At 36.6% G+C, this 17,526-nt stretch overlaps 2 protein-coding genes across 2 annotated transcripts in view; both read right to left on the reverse strand.

Moving 5' to 3' along the window:
• abca4b (ATP-binding cassette, sub-family A (ABC1), member 4b) overlaps positions 1 to 14,105 on the reverse strand; it is a 54,293-nt gene extending 40,188 nt beyond the window's left edge. Inside the window, 7 exon segments of the mRNA XM_079875768.1 lie at positions 2,106 to 2,303; positions 3,873 to 4,000; positions 6,676 to 6,815; positions 10,979 to 11,120; positions 11,262 to 11,355; positions 12,684 to 12,794; positions 13,786 to 14,105. Of these exon segments, the coding sequence (XP_079731894.1) occupies positions 2,106 to 2,303; positions 3,873 to 4,000; positions 6,676 to 6,815; positions 10,979 to 11,120; positions 11,262 to 11,355; positions 12,684 to 12,749 (768 nt within the window). The 5' untranslated portion in view covers positions 12,750 to 12,794; positions 13,786 to 14,105.
• A 674-nt stretch (positions 14,106 to 14,779) lies between these two features.
• The window catches only part of arhgap29b (Rho GTPase activating protein 29b), a 38,442-nt gene continuing 35,695 nt past the window's right edge, over positions 14,780 to 17,526 (reverse strand). Inside the window, exon 23 of the mRNA XM_079875769.1 lies at positions 14,780 to 16,685. Coding sequence (XP_079731895.1) covers positions 15,757 to 16,685 — 929 coding nt within the window. The 3' untranslated portion in view covers positions 14,780 to 15,756. The remainder of the gene's footprint in view (positions 16,686 to 17,526) is intronic.

Consider the following 17,526-nt stretch of genomic DNA (forward strand, 5'->3'; position numbering starts at 1 on the left):
CATATCATTCTCAGTAACCAAGAATTAGTAAAGTTTGACTACATTTATTTCAGAAGCATTTCGGCTGTAGACCAGTGTAATTAATGGTTTATCGTTTATTGATTAATTATAATGATCTTTAATAAAAGTAGAAAATGTATTTCCTCATTGCACTGCTACTTGTTTAAATGTAGACAATTTATTAGTACACATTATTCCAAATAAAAAAAAAATGTCTTTTATGAAAATATAATAACTTGCTCTGCCTCTTCCTCTGAAATGATTTGATAATGTTTTACCAAAAACAAAACGTTGTTTGGGTACTTTTCTAACAAATTCACATTCAGGTATGGATCCATTCTGATGTGTGAGGCCCACACCACAATGGGGTGAGTCAGTGTTTAAGATATGAGTAGAGATGCAAGATTAGCAACAACTTTTTCCGAAAGCTTAACATCATCACGAGACGGCAAAACTGCTCAAAGAAGTCCTTATCACCGCGAGGGTGTGTCTTCATTAATCTCATTAGTAAATTAGGCCAAGCAGTGTCATCATGCTAACGCTACCATCTGCTTTGGCCTAACCCTGGCTGAACCTCAGAGAGAGAGAGAGAGACTAAGAAAGAGAAAGCTGATAAGTAGTGTTGTTTCAGCAGTGGTATTCATAGGTCTCCTAAAATCTAACAACAGGTAAGTAGGTCTGGCTCACGATCCACATTCTTAGTTTAGTGCGCCACCTGCCAACACTTATGATGTGTTTAGAACAGCTTTTCCATAATTCCAAAACATGTGACACATCAGGTGACATCCGTACAGCTCCTGTATACAACATACTGGAGTACATTGATGAAAGTTAATTACTGTTGATTCTGACCTAAATATTTCCAAACTTTATGAAAAATATTTAAATTTCCCTGAAACAAAACATACCGGTTTAAAAATGTATAAGGCAAACAGAGAGTGAGTTACAGAGAGAGTACATTATAACACCCCGTGACCATTTAGAAACATTTCGAGATCTAAAAAAAACATTGGGAGCTTACTGGACCCACCATTAGGCTACAGTTGAACTATTCTGGTTGTATTATATATATGTATATATATATATATATATATATATATATATATATATATATATATATATATATATATATATAATAACTATTTAACTTTATAACTACTCTATTATATTTATAAATGTATAAGTTATTATAATGTCGGTATAATTTAGTCTTTAATTTACCATTCAAAGTTTGGGCGTCAGTGTAATTTTTAACGTTTCTGAAGGAAGTCTCTAAAGGCCCTTGCACACTGAGTCCGAAATTCGCGTCCGACAATGTCGCACGTTAAAAAATAAATACGACCTCACGTTATGTCAATCACGCTTGCACACTGCCTCCGAAACTTTCGTCCGTCAAAAAAAAATTGAATCAGGTTAGATTTTCTGCGTTTTTCGCATCCGTAGCAAGCATTTTGAATGGTGTTTTGACAATTCAGAGCCACCGAATCACGAAAGCGAAAAAACGCATGCGATAATTTCGGACTCAGTGTGCAAGGGCCTTAACGCTCACCAAGACTGTATTTATAAAAATAAAAATAAAAGTAATATTTTTACAATTTAAAATATCTGTTTTAGCAAAGCTGAATTTTCACCATCATTACTCGTCTTTAGTGTCACATGATCCTTCAGAAATCATTATAATATGCTGATTTGATCCTCAAGAAATATTTCTTATTATTATCAGTGTTGAAAACAGTTCAATACTGCTCAATATTTTTTAAAAGCCGTGATACATTTTTTCAGGATTCTTTGATGAATTCAAAAGAACAGCATTTTTTTAAATCGATTTTTTTTGTGTGTGTAAGAATGTAAACATCTTTACTGTCACTTTTGATCAATTTAATGCATCCTTTCTGCATAAAAGTATTCATTTCTTTCAAAATATTTGAGTGGTACAACAGTCGGCCTTGAATGTAGTTATACACAACATTTTCAATCCATTTCGTTTTGGAATTATAATTTTCAGACATTAAATTTGGTCATATTTTGGGATTGAATTACATCTCATTTCTCTAAACACCAGTATAACAGTGCCGCATGTGAAAAGAGAAAGTGCCATGACTGACCAGTCGGAAGAGCTTGAAGAAGTCTAAGTTGGCATAAAGTACATCCTCGATCTTCTGCAGTCTCTGCTGGGAAAGGGCACACATGGCGCTGTGGACCCCGTACAATCCTCTGCGGCTGGGGAAGATGAGGAATCGCTCCAGAAGAGCCTGACTGCAGGCGATCTCCTTCAGAGTCAGATCCGGGACACCATATGCAAACTGGAAACACAGGAACAGATTTTTGGGCAAAGTTCAGCATGTCCAGAATTAAAGCTCTGCTTAGTGAAGATGAGACTGCCCAGAAGATGTTGTTTTTATTGCTCAGTGGTTATTCTTACATAGCTATGAAAAACTCATTTCAGTTCTAAGTTACATTATGTTCGGTTGGAAAAACTTTGTTTTGCATAAACTATACAAAAAATAGACACAAATGAGACAATGGTTAACATTATAGTCAGAGTATAGAGATATAGAGATTTACATGTTGTGATTTGTATAGTCACAGCGTGTACAAATATTAAGGTCACATGAGACACAGCCATCTTCTAACCATATACATACTGGGAACTATATTCTCAGAAGGCGAAGCACTGCTACTTCTGCGGAGTGATTTACTCCAACTCTGACCGAACTCTGCTCCTCACCACGGGGCTTCTCAGGTTCTGCGAGCAAATCACTCCGCCCAAGTAGCAGTGCTTCGCCTTCTGAGAATATAGCTCCCAGTATGTATATGGTTAGAAGATGGCTGTGTCTCATGTGACCTTGTTATTTGTACACACTGTGACTATACAAATCACAACATGTAAATAGGGAAATGTTGGCGTTATTTTGTCACTTATTGGGAGCAGTATGCTAGCTGGAGCCATTTACCTCCAGTCTTTGTGCTAAGCTAGGCTAGCGGTGTGTGCGTCAGACAGAGTTATGGCACGCAAGGAGATGAAAAGGGTATGTATGGACTTATCTAACTCTGGGGGATATGGTGAATAAGCTATAGTCCAAAAAAGTTTTATGAGCAATAGAACCATTTTGTTTTATGAACCATATTCATCCACACAGTCATGTAGAACCGAAGCACAACCAAAACAATGTTCTTCAGCAAAATGCATAAAATTTTGTTTTATAACCGCTAAAGGGCCAAAAGTTGCATAGCATACCTTAAAACTTACTATAATTATTTACAGTGTAAGACTTTTTGAAACTCTAGAGGGCAAAAATAAGATTACTGAGGTAATGTTTATCGTAGGAAGACATTTCTGAGAAGCATCTCTATTAAGTTTCATTGCTATCTTGAAAAATGGGATTTAAATTTTTTTTTAATTTGTGTTGAAGAAATCATTCAAATACAGATTTCCAGAAACATCTCTCTACTGTACATTATGCTGTGTGTCACAATATATCGAGATGCACTTAGTAATGTGTAGGATCAAAGCAGTCTACTTAAGAGTGCTTAAAATCACTGAGACAATGGACTGCACAATAAATCAGCCTGTGTGTGAGAGGCCAGCGTAAAACAAAAGAAGACGTACGTCACCAAGACAATGACATAGAACCTCAGGAAGGGCTCTCAGTGACTGTTAAACACCATAAAAGACAACAAAAACCCACTAGATTTCGCTGGAAACATCTAGTGAGTCCCTATAGGAGTGTATGAGGATGTGACGGCGTGGCAAGATTCTTGTGGAAGTGGAAGCTGATCAAGCCTTTATGAAAGCAAACGTCTCACAAGAGAAGCAGCCATTGTGCTATTGAAAAATAGTAGCCTAAAAAGTTAAATTTGCCATAACTTACTTGCTCCACCCGCAATAGTGCACTTGTAAGATCATTCACAACAGCTACTGAAAGCCCAGCGTCCCGCAGTAGGAATGACGTTAGGCTCTCGTCATCCTTCAAAATGTCCTCCACTTTCAGTCCTTTACCTGAGAGCACAGGGGAAAGGAAAGAACATGGAGGGAAACATATGATTAAACATCAATGTAGCCTACGTGTGTGAGTACATAAAGGGGGAAAAAAATCACAGTTTCAGTATTGATAACTACATTTGTACAATGAAAATGTAAGAAAATGTGTGTGCCTATGCAAAACTCACTGCCATTGTTCACTCAATTTATTGTCCAGACAATAAAAGTCCAAGCCTCATTTAAGTATGTAAAGGTCATAAAAGATTTGTTTTAGATCATAAAAATTGCTTTCTTAAACTAAATCCTTTAAAACTTTTACTTGAGATACAAATATTCCCCTGTTTGTGGCCTAGTTACGTACATGTGAAATGGGAAGAATGCATTCCACACCTTCTTAACTGAAGCACTCTTAACATTGCAGCAGAGTGCTGACCAGCGTGTATAATGACTTTGACATATATTCACTCAGAGGACAAACTGTGCTGACAAAGTGCTTCAATGGATCACTTGATCACTGAATTCTTTGCTGAAAGCTTTGTCGCTCAACAGTATATACTCTGTGCTGAAAGGTTACGACATGGGAGTCGTGTGTGGAGAAAGTGCTGACAGATCCAACTAATTCACTGCAGTTAAAGGTGTTCAGAGATATACTAATAGGGCTGTTACTTGTATAAAATATTTGATAAGACATGTTATGAAAATGTATTTTATGTGACATTAAAAAGATGCAAATGATCACTGTGATGAGATATTTTTCCAAGTAGGATGTGTCCCTGGATCAAAATCCTAATTGGTCCTAGAACATTTCTGGAATGGGCCTAATAGTAGACAAGATGTTTATGAATAAAACTTCAATTTTCTTTTATGAACTTTTATGATACTTTAATGGCATTTTTTATTTTTAAGTTGGCATTATTATATTAAATTGTATTATATGCACTACTGTTTAAAAGTTTGGGTTCAGTAAGATTTTTTAATTAATACATGTATTATTAAATTGATCAAAAGTGACAGTGAAGACTTTTACATTGTTACAAAAGATTCCCGTTTTCAAATAAATGCTTGACCTCTACTCATTAAAGAATCATGAAAAAATGCTTCACTGTTTTAAAGTGGTGGTTGATTATGATTTCACTTTTCTAACTTTAATGTTGCTGTTTGAGCATAAACAACATCTGCAAAGTTACAACGCTCAAAGTTCAAAGCAAAGGGAGACATTTGCTTTTAAAGAAATAGTTTTTTAAGGACTACAACAAACGGCTGGTACAGACTACACAACATTCCTCCCGGGTTAGTGACATCACTAACTCTAAAATTTACATAAACCCCGCCCTCGGGAACACGAAGTCCATGTTGAGAAGAGGAAGAGTTGTTGTAGTACAGCACATTTGTGAGTCTGCTCAAGCTGTCGCCTCCTCTTTTCACATGCAATACAGTACGTAACACAAATGCAATTGCTTGTCACTCTGTAGGCATCTTACAACAGTTCCCACACAAGTGATTTTATAGATTATCATGACAGAATATGCTAATCAAAGACTTGAAGATAGTTAACTCCACATCAGCAACATAAATTGCAGAAACGTCCTGTTGCATTCTACATGTTGTCACTTCTTTTTGAGTCTCTCCATTGTTGTCCGACTCCAGTTTAAACATAAAAGGCAGAACAGTTTCTGACATTTTAGAGCTTGTCTGCGTGAGGTAATCGAAGATACTAATACACACGAGCTCTTGAAGCCCTGCCCTCTGTGCTGGGAGCAGCAGCTCATTTGCATTTAAAGAAACACGAAACGATGTGTTTTTACTGACCCTCAAAAAGGGACAATTTTAACACGCATTAAAAACACATCTGTGGGGTATTTTGAGCTAAACCTTCACATGAACACTCTTGGGACAACAGAGACTTATTTTACATATTGTAAAAAGGGGCATTATACCACCCCTTTAAACACTGATAAAAAATAATACATGTTTCTTGAGCAGCAAATCTTCATATTAGAATGATTTCTGAAGGATCATGTGACACTGAATACTGGAGTAATGGTGCTGAAAATTCAGCTTCGAATCACAGGAATAAATTACATTTAATTTATTAAAATACATTATTAAAATAAAAAAACATTTATTTTAAATTGTAGTAATATATTACTGTTTTTGCCATATTTTTGATCAAATAAATGCAGCCTTGGGGAGCATAAAATACTTTTAAAAACAGTAGAGTACCGGTAATTATATTAAAAAGAGCCATCACCTCATGTTCCACAGTAGAAAGAAATTCTTACATGTTTTGAATGACATGAGAAATAATTTCCCACTGATTTCATGGCTAGGACTATATTTGACAGGAATGTTGTCCCAGGACAAACTAAATATGTTAATAAGAGAACACATCCTATTTAGAAAAATCTTGATCACTGGACATTTTCCTAAAAAAAAAAAATTACTTTCCCAAAGCAGAAAAATTCACATCATCTATTAAGAAAGACTTGGGTTTTCCCTCACACTATAAGGACTAGTCATCAACCCATTAGAGGGAGTAGGAAAAGGAAACAAGTAATGCGAGGAGTGGAAGCACAAGAGAGGAAATGCCCACTCTCTCCATTCATCACTCAGATCCATTAAAGAGGTCCCATCAGTTCCTCTGAGGGCCAGGTTATGGGTCAGACAGCAGACCCTACCCACGCTCTACATACCTGCCACCAGCTCAGGATTGGTGCGCAGCGTCTCCATGAAGTTGCTCATGATAGTGACTTCATGCCACAAACGACCAAGCTGACGGAACTCAGTGTCGTTGAACAGCAGCTCCTGAGAATCCATGTAAAACCGTGCCAGTCTAAGGATGTTATAGAAATGAGTAACAATGATAACCTGGAACTGGGATTGGAAGTACATGTAAATTAAAAACAAGGTTCTCTCAAAGTTATGAACAAACATTCTTCCAGAAAAGATAATAAAACATTCGTTCATGGGTATCTGGGGCCGTATTCACAAAGCATTTTATCTTACCACTAGGAGTACTCCTAAATCGCACTAAAAGATTTTAGCTAGGAGTTTTCTCTTAAAAGTTATTCACAACGCCTTTCAGACCTACTCTTAGTAAAGAAAAATGACAACTCCTAAACTAAGAGTGAGTCTTCATTGCTATGGATGACGTCATTACTCATGCACGAGCTTGACTGAAGTGACCACCTTGATTGGCTGATGATTGTAACGCGGGAATGATTCCAAACACCTCCCCTACGATGATGAGTGACAGGTGACAGGTCTGAGAATGCGTGCGCTACACAAGTAGTGCGAAGGACGGAAGATGATGAATAACTGAATAAATAGCCTAAATGAATAAAGAGTAAGGCAAAACAAATAGCCTAGTAGCCTAATGAAACATATGGATTGATGCAATATCTTTGCAACATTATTGAATTAATCTGTCACTATATGCCTCTGCCTACGTTTGCAAAGAGAAGAACATTTTAATTTGATTCACAATGAAACGTTACAATTAGTTTACATGCAATGAGTAGCCTAGTTTTGGTTGTTGTTGGTGGCATTATTGCATCCCTAGTTATGCCTACAATGCAAAATAGTTCCCTCGCGATTGGAAGCTCCTGTAGCCGCCGCATACGCATTTCAAAACATCGCAACGTGAAATGCCACAAAAAGCGGTTTGTGAATAGGTCTTAGTGAGTTAGGAGTCTTCTCGACTTCTTTTAAGCTGTCCCAGACTTAGGTGCTACTTTTAGGGCTAAAATGCTTCGTGAATTACTCTTACTCAAAAAAATTAGGAGTCCTAAAGTTACGAGTGACACGCCCATTATTTTTAGGAGTTGCTCCTAAATTCGCCAGTTAGGAGCTACTTTTAGCCTTAAAATTCTTTGTGAATACGGCCCCTGGGCCCGTATTCATAAAGATTCTAAGAATCCTCTCAGAAAACTCTTAATTTAGCTTAAAAACTTTTACATAGGAGTCTTAGCTTAAGAGCGATTCGAGGCCGATCTGAGAGCAACTCTGAGCAAGGAAAAGACAAAAACTTTCATCTTAGTGAGGAGGCGGGGCTGACCCCGTTGCTATGTATGACACAATCTTTTGAAGACTGTGATTGGCTGGTTGTCCAAGAAGGAAAAAAAGAGTGATTTTAAGTATAGGGTCTATTCTAAGCCTTCACTTTGAAATTACATGCGACTGTGTACATTACACACTGCTGCATTGTTGCATTTTCCCAGTTGCCAAATATCGTAATGTAGTGATTACTTTAATTTCTGGCGCTACGGCATTTCTGCACTGTGTCGGAGATGTTAGCGCGTCTCTAAGATCAGTCACAAACATGATCCCTGCACAATCTAATCTATAGCGTTTTATTAACTCACTGTCATCCATTGTCTGCAACACATTTCTTCTCCTTTGTCTTTCTGCCATGTTCTCCTCTGCTAAAGAAACTCTTCAGCCTCTGAAAAGTCCTCGTCCGTACTCCTTACAATTTTGACCTTAAGACCTCTTTTAAGGGTTAAGATGCTTTCTGAATTACTTTTTTCTTTACTGGGATTTTTTCTTTAATTTTAAGAGTAAACGCCCACATTTCTAAGAATTTTCTTAGAATTTTGTCACTAGGAGCTACTCTTTGCATTAAGATTCTTTATGAATACGGGCCCAGGGCCCGTATTCATAAAGATTCTAAGAATACTCTCAGAAAACTCTTAATTTAGCTTAAAAACTTTTACGTAGGAGTCTTAGCTTAAGAGCAATTCGGAACTGATCTGAGAGCAACTCTGAGTAAGGAAAAGACAAAAACTTTTATCTTAGTGAGGAGGCGGGGTTGACCCCGTTGCTATGAATGACACAATCTTTTGAAGACTGTGATTGGTTGGTTGTCCAAGAAGGGGAAAAAAGTGATTTTAAGTATAGGGTCTATTCTAAGCCTTCACTTTGAAATTACATGCGTAATTTTTCCTATTTGACCGTTCTCACACACACACATTGTATATATAAATCCTTATTTTATTAACCATGCTGTTGATTTCCTATAAGGTATTTGCTTGGCTTAGAATGATAAAAATTGTTCCACTCTTTCCAATTACACTGATTGTTGGCATGTCTATTTAAATGGTGGTTTGAATGTTGGTTTTAATGTATCAAACATGGAATTTTCCCAGTTGCCAAATATCGTAATGTAGTGATTACTTTCATTTCTGGCGCTATGGCATTTCTGCGCTGTGTTGGAGATATTAGTGTGTCTCTAAAAAGATCTGTCACAAACATGATCCCTGCATGATCTAATTTAAAGCGTCTTATTAACTCACTGTCATCCATTGTCTGCAACACATTTCTTCTCCCTCTTCGTCTTTCTGCCATGTTCTCCTCTGCTAAAGAAACTCTTAAGCCTCTTAAAAGTCCTCGTCCGTGCTCCTAACAATTTTGACCTTAAGACCTCTTTTAAGGGTTAAGATGCTTTCTGAATTACTTTTTTCTTTACTAGGATTTTTTCTTTAAATTTAAGAGTAAACGCCCACATTTCTAAGAATTTTCTTAGAATTTTGTCACTAGGAGCTACTCTTTGCATTAAGATTCTTTATGAATACGGGCCCAGGGGCCGTATTCACAAAGCATTTTATCTTACCACTAGGAGTACTCCTAAATCGCACTAAAAGATTTTAGCTAGGAGTTTTCTCTTAAAAGTTATTCACAACGCCTTTCATACCTACTCTTAGTAAAGAAAAATGACAACTCCTAAACTAAGAGTGAGTCTTCGCTGCTATGGATGACGTCATTACTCATGCACGAGCTTGACTGAAGTGACCACCTTGATTGGCTGATGATTGTAACGCGGGAATGATTCCAAACACCTCCCCTACTACGATGATGAGTGACAGGTCTGAGAATGCGTGCGCTACACAAGTGCGAAGGACGGAAGATGATGAATAACTGAATAAATAGCCTAAATGAATAAAGAGTAAGGCAAAACAAATAGCCTAGTAGCCTAATGAAACATATGGATTGATGCAATATCTTTGCAACATTATTGAATTAATCTGTCACTATAAGCTATGCCTCTGCCTACGTTTGCAAAGAGAAGAACATTTTAATTTGATTCACAATGAAACGTTACAATTAGTTTACATGCAATGAGTAGCCTAGTTTTGGTTGTTGTTGGTGCCGGTGGTGTTATTGCATCCCTAGTTATGCCTACAATGCAAAATTGTTCCCTCGCGATTGGAAGCTCCTGTAGCCGCCGCATACGCATTTCAAAACATCGCAACGTGAAATGCCACAAAAAGCGGTTTGTGAATAGGTCTTAGTGAGTTAGGAGTCCTCTCGACTTCTTTTAAGCTGTCCCAGACTTAGGTGCTACTTTTAGGGCTAAAATGCTTTGTGAATTACTCATATTCAAAAAAATTAGGAGTCCTAAAGTTACGAGTGACACGCCCATTATTTTTAAATATTTAATTTTTCAAATTTTTAAATTCGCCAGTTAGGAGCTACTTTTAGCCTTAAAATTCTTTGTGAATACGGCCCCTGGTCTTTATAATGTTCTCAAAAACTATCGTCCATGGAATGTTTTTAACTGAAGCGTTTACTTGATTGTTCACCAAATGTTTCATTATGTTATAGGAAAACTTTGAAAAGTAACATTCCCATTATGTGTTTTCCCATTAAGTTCATATAACCAAGAAAAAAACAGTATTAAAACATTTAAAAATGGAAGAGAACATTTAGAAGTAACATTTAATAAGCAAAACGTTTATAGAACATATATTTTTGGCTGGGTCCCACCATTTTGTGGAATTAACTTCCATAAAAAAAAGCTTTCTTATTGGGATAAGACTAAATTTACAATCCCAAAATGTTAGTTGGACCTCCTGCAAAACTCCTCTGCATGGGAAGACACATTTTTCATCTAAACTGAATTGTGTCAGAGGACTATCTCTGAACGCCTACACAACACAACATGTGCTAGATAGGAAAATCTTCCAGATTCGAGCTGTGGAGGAGCGTCTGACTCACATGGAGTTGTGGTAGTTGGAAACGACCCCAGGCGACTCTCCTCGGGTTTGATGGCGAAAACATGGGTTATTAGCATTGCAGAAAATCCCTTGGATCCAAGGCAGGATTCCCGTTGAGGGCATAGCCTTGCTGGGAAAATGACCTGCATTTACAGATATGATAAGCAGACAGATGTTGTTGGAAACTTTTTGTTATTTGAAAACTCTTATCATTATCAATATATGGCTGTGAGCGTGACATTACACAACCGGAACTAACTATATACGTTAATGTGTATTCTTACATTCATGTTGGCGATACAAGGGATTTGCTCTTCGTAGCCAGACAAGTCCAATGAATAAAACCACAGGCCACAGAATCTCAACCAGGAAGCGAATCTGTACACACAACAAGAGAGCAGTATGTTCAGAAACACGTCAGATCTGAATGTAGGATTGTAGCAATGCTGGTAACACTTTGTAATACAAAAAAAGCTATAAACAATAAAACAATAAACAATACTATTTTTACTATTCACATTAATAAATACTGTACTATTTAAAGTATTTATTAGTTTATAAAATGTTATTTTATACATTAATGCATTTTTAACATTTCAAGTTGTACCAACTAAAACAATCTAACTTGACTATAAATTAAAAATGAAGATGATAAAACTGAAATGATACTTCTTCACCCCCTATACTCAATAACTTTTGTTTTTATTGAAGAACCTTCTGAAAACACAAAATGAATTGTAGTTAATTAATTTATATCATTTATTTTATCAATACTCTCAGTTTCTGATGATAAAAAGTTTTATAACAAGCAGCTTTTGTCATAATTACCACAGAAATACAGGAAATATCTTACTCTATGGGCCTCGATTACTAAATACTGTAATGAATTACTGTTCTTTGTTAGGTCATAATATATTAACTATACAGCAATTTTGAACAATACAATAATTCTTTTTCATGTATATGGTTATTCAACTGATAAATGGCCAATATTAAAATTATATACTAATTTGTCTAAATAAATGGAAAAGAAAACAATAAAAACATTAATTTAAGCATTAACATTTTATACAGTATGATCAAATTGATATTCATTTTCAGATACATGAAAGGGGTAGGCCTAATCTCATTGTAAAAATATGCAAAATAAGGATTTAGGCTAACATTTAATATCAAATATTGACAGATAAATCTAAATAAATTTCTCCAAATTCGCAAATGAACGATTTGGTACCAAATCATGCATAGAATCAAACCTTACTAAAAAGTGTTGCCCTTATGTTAAACAGTCGACAAAAAAAGTACACACATTATTTACTAAAAAAAATATACTCTATAAAATGCTGGTTTGTTTGTTAGGATCAAAATTTGATAAAAAACCTAACCGCTGGTTTAAATTTTTTAATTCAATTGTTTAAACCCAACGGTTGGGTTCATTCGTATTTGACCCAAACATTGGGTTGAATCAACCCAGCATTTTTATCCAACACTCAGTTTTCCGCTTCAGAGTGTTATATTTTGGTTTTGTGTGGTATGTCACACCTCATTGCCTAAATCCTGCACTCAGAACCAAATATCTGAGGCTTGTATTAAATGATATAAACAGAGCGCGCTAAATATAAGCTGTCTTTCTTGAGGCTTTAGAAACTACAGCCTGCGATGATGATTGTTTTGTGACTCCGTTGAATCGGTTAATTGTAGGCTACCTTTTGTCTCTTGCGGAGTGTCCAGTTCTTCCACAGCAGCAGACGGATCTTGCTGCTTGTGTTCATGGCTCCAACTCAACCCCTTGTAGGGGTCACCAAAACACAACAAACCTAGCAACACATCACATACTTCACTCTTACAATCAAACTGAGAGAAAACTTGCAAATGTTGTAGCCTATTGCAATTCAAGTGACAGATAAATACTGTTAGCATTTTAGAGCTTTACATGTGACCATGTGATCAGATTTTAGACGACCAACAGTCATTCCTTTATCATTTTATATATAAAAATTAAACAGCAGTTTTAGTGCTTGGAGACTTGTTTGTTAGTCATGTGAAATTGGGTCACAAATCTTTAAAGGAAAATGTGGGCCTAGCATTGAACCACTGAACTATTTTGAGCCACAGCAATGACTACAGCAAGACCAAAACAGTCACAGACAGAGCTGTTATTATGTCTGTAAGACATCTAATTTTCCACAGTGATCTTTTTACACAAACACTGATTAAAGCTCTTTGAGCTCAGGTTCAGATACAAATGTCTCATTTTACAGAGTCTCTTTTGACAGTTATATTACAAGTATACTTGATCTTTATGGCTAAATGATGATAGAATTAAAATGCCTATAACATGCTATTCTCTACCGAGGCCAACAACTTTAACCTGTCGTGAATGTACACTACTGTTCAAAGGTTTGGTGTCAGTAAGATTTCTTAATGTTTTTGAAGGAAGTCTCTTGTATATAAATATGTATTTTCAGCATCATTACTCCAATCTTCAGTGTCACATGATCCTTCAGAAATCATTCTAATGTGATGATTTGCTGCTCAAGAAACAGTTATTATTATATCAATATTTTTGAGTAAAACGTGATCATTTTTTTCAGGATTCTTTTAGAAACAGTAAGTTTCAATAGAACAGCATTTACTTGAAATAGAAATCTTGTTAAATTATAAATGGCTTTACTGTCACTTTTGATGAACTGAATGTATCCTTACTGAATAAAAGTACTAATCTTTAAAAAACCGAAACAAATAAAATATCTCACTGATCATAAACGTTTGAACAGTAGTGTATGACCAAAAAAATGGTATGCTTACCTCAGAGCTGAAAAGATTTGAGTCCCTCAATATTCGCATGTAAAGGTACATAATTACAGTCCATGATAGTCGCTGAAACACAACAGCCAAACTTGCAGCTCCTGACTGACTCAGGTGATACCACTAATCTGATTGCCTTAATCTGCTGGGTTAACTTGGCTATCAGCAAAGCCCTCCATTTTAACATGACTACTATTTCTTTACATGTACATGTGGTGGATCGATGGATTAGGAGATGCTAATAATGTGTGTTGTGTTATATTATGTATTATATGGGCATTTGGAGTATGTGTGCTTTATTTCATATCTCCTATTTCTGTGTTTGTTGGATGAGTCAGAGCTGAGCAGCTCAGTGCTGGAGCTCAGGTGACGTGTCTAATTAGGGATGAGGAGGGACAGAGTCTGTCCCGGACAGTTACAGATACACAGGGAGTGAGGACAATAGGCAAGAAGCAGGACACTGGTTTGACCTCCACATAAAATACAGCAGCTAAATTCAACTTTGACAAGAAATATTGAACATTCTCACCTGATTAAATTTAGCTTTAATCTATTTTTAAATTCAGTTTAGTTTTAATCATTTTAGTGCTTAAACTTAAACGCATTTTATTTTTAGTGCCAAGTCAACATTTCTGATTTTAAGTTTTATTTTAAGCCGTTCATCTAATATTTATATTTTATTTCAGCTTTATTTCAATAAACAAAAATGATTATAACTGGTTTTAGATTTAGTTAACAATAACAACACTGCGAGGGACTCAAACCCTGTGTGACGACAATATCTTTTTGATTTGGGCCAGTAATAAACCACCAGTAATATACCTAGCAACCACAAAAAATAAATAAATAAACCCTATCCCCTTGGACAGCACGCCAAATACGCATAACCTTTACTCTATTTAATTATATGCAAGTGTGAACTCCTGAAACACCTCAGCGATGTGTTTCAATGCCCTGGCAACAACCCATAGCATCACAGTGGCCACTCATTTTTCATTCGGAAATTTAAAAAATGTAGTCTTTATATTTAATCCACTTTTACATGTAAATGGACAAAACAGAAAAGAAATATGTGCAGAAAATATAAAACTAGTTTTCACTAAATATTTAATCGCAAATGTTGCACGTCTTCAAGAATTGTTGGTATGTTTATGGCAGAAGGTTATGTGTACAAAATGAAAACAAATGCATATGTAACTCTGAAATAAAACAGAAACAGATGCACTTACGCAGCCTAAAACACGCAAGAGCAGAAGCGTTTCTGAGAGACAAACTATAAAACAAAAAAACAGCCGGCAGTAACTGTATTACATCATGGCTAGGCAGTGATGATGCGGTGGTTAGGCTTAGCAAGTGCATCACAATGAACAGGTTGCCATACATTTACAGTACAGACAACACTATAAACACTCCTGTTGAGTTGATACAATTATTACACAGAACTTCTGATTTTAATAACACATTAATATAACTGATTATTTAATGATATAGAAGTGTCTCTTGGCCATCTTATCACAGTGAAGGAGATAATGAGAATGAGACACATTTGGCATAAATGTTCAGAAACAATATACAAAAATAACATAAAAGAGTGCTCACTTACAGTTAAGTGAATGTCACAAATGTTTTGGACCTTTGCTGATATTTCCGACTCATACAGTAGCTTAAAGGGACATTAACAAAGAGCTAGTAATCCAGAAAAAAATTCACGGAGACGTTTCACCTCTCCTGTAATATTTTTGCCCTTTCTCAAAGGGATATTAAAACAATTTCATATATACAGTATGGCACAAAAAGACATACAGATATAAAGCCGTAGATAGTATTAACATTGACATTGTGAGGGTTGTGGAGGAATCAGTCACTGTCACATATCAGGAGAATACTGTACCAAGCGTGACAAAAACTGCCCTAGTGAACAACCCCAGAAGCCAACAGATTTGGCTTTTTTAACAGTCAGGTTTTTTTTTTTTAAACAAAATGTGCCTCTCGCTGCTCCAGCTCCTGCACACGACGACTGCGTCTCTGATAGAGGGGTTTGGCGTCTGTTGGGTTTAACTCCTCAGCGCTGGATCCTGGAGACTGAGGCGGCGAGAGCGTGATGGGGCTTAGCGATTCGCTTTCCGACAGTCCTTCTTCTGCTCCTCTTGATACAGTGCTCGTCACTGTTGTAAAATTGGGCTTGGGCGTTAGAGCGATAGTCACCGGTGTTGTTGGTGTGGCGGGGGGGGTCGTCACTGCAGTGGAGACTGTTGCTGCTGTTGGTAATATGGTAATGGCTGTTGTGTAAACTGTTCCTGTAGTAGTGGTTGGTGCTGCTGAAATGGTTTTTGACAGCGAGTCAAATGACCTGAATGGGCCTCCTGATGGAGGTCTGTAGAACGTTCCAGGAGGTGGTTTTAGTGTCCGTGGAGCTCGGAAGGATATTGGAGCCCCGCTGGACTGACCTGTACCATCTTTTCTAGCAGCGATGCTGTGGGGTACAACACTAATTTCAGACAGTTTCGGCCCGCCAGAAGGTGGCAGGTTGGCCACTATCATTGCAGTTCTGGGTGTCACATCGTAATGTCTGTACTGTCTGTCCCATGTCCTCCTCAGTGTCTGAGTGTCGATGAAGGGGTTCCTGTTATAGTTTGAGAGTCGTGGTGTCGAAGGCTTCTCCGGTTCAGTGGTCTCCTGAATGGCGGCAGGCGAGTGTTCATGCTCCACGGTGCTGCGGCTGTTGCGCTCGTTGAGCAGTCGGTCCACGGGCATGCTGATTGGTCGAGACACCTGCTTGGAGCGATGGGGACGCAGCTGCACCAATCGGCTGTTGGCACCGGGCCGGCTGAACACAGATGTGGCTTTCTGCATGTCCACAGAAGATGAGTCAACCCCATTTATATCTGAGCCCTCACCCACTGGAGAGAAGAGAATACTGTTAAACTTAATTATACAAACTATTCTTTCAAAAGAGACTCTCAGTAACCTCTTATTGCATTTAAAATCTGAATACGACTTTTGCATTTCCGGGTCAGTTTTGACCCAGTGGGACATAAGGTTATAAAACAGTCATAACTTCATATTTTTCTAAACTAAAAATCATATAGTATTTAAAAAAAAAAATATATATATATATATATATATCTCATAGTAAATGCACAAAGCTTTCAAAGTTTTGAATGTTATTACCATGTTATTACTACAATTACCCAATATTTATTAATGATTTTTTTTTTTTCAATGTAAAGGCCTTTCACACCAAAATTTAAATAATAAGGCTGAAGGAAATGCAAATTCACAAGTGTACAGTGGAGGGCACAGCTCAAACAATCCTTTCAGCTGTGCTGTCATTCTGGATTGCAGAAGAATAGAATGCAGAAGAAGAAACTTCAACACTTAATTCACTAATAAAAACTAAAAATCTAAAGTCATTTTTGCTTATGGTTTAACTGACTTATCAAAAGTCAGCAGCAGCAAGTACATAAATAAACAACAATAAATAACTTTACATCAATAAAGTGAGATTAAATGCATAAAAATATTTGTTTAATTTAACATTTAATTATTGGAGGTTTGAGTAGTATTCTTTCACTGATTTTTATTTCACTGATTTTATTCATTTTGATGAATAGTGAATCTGTTTTTGTGCAAGTGAGATTAGCATATGCATGCTCACATTTAGTCTAGAACTTCAGTAACCATCATGTTCATAGCGCACACAACGCCTCTGCACTTAATCACGATTTTTCTCAAAATTGG

Source organism: Squalius cephalus (assembly GCF_949319135.1).
Source record: "Squalius cephalus genome assembly, chromosome: 7".
Classification (NCBI taxonomy): Eukaryota; Metazoa; Chordata; class Actinopteri; order Cypriniformes; family Leuciscidae; genus Squalius; species Squalius cephalus.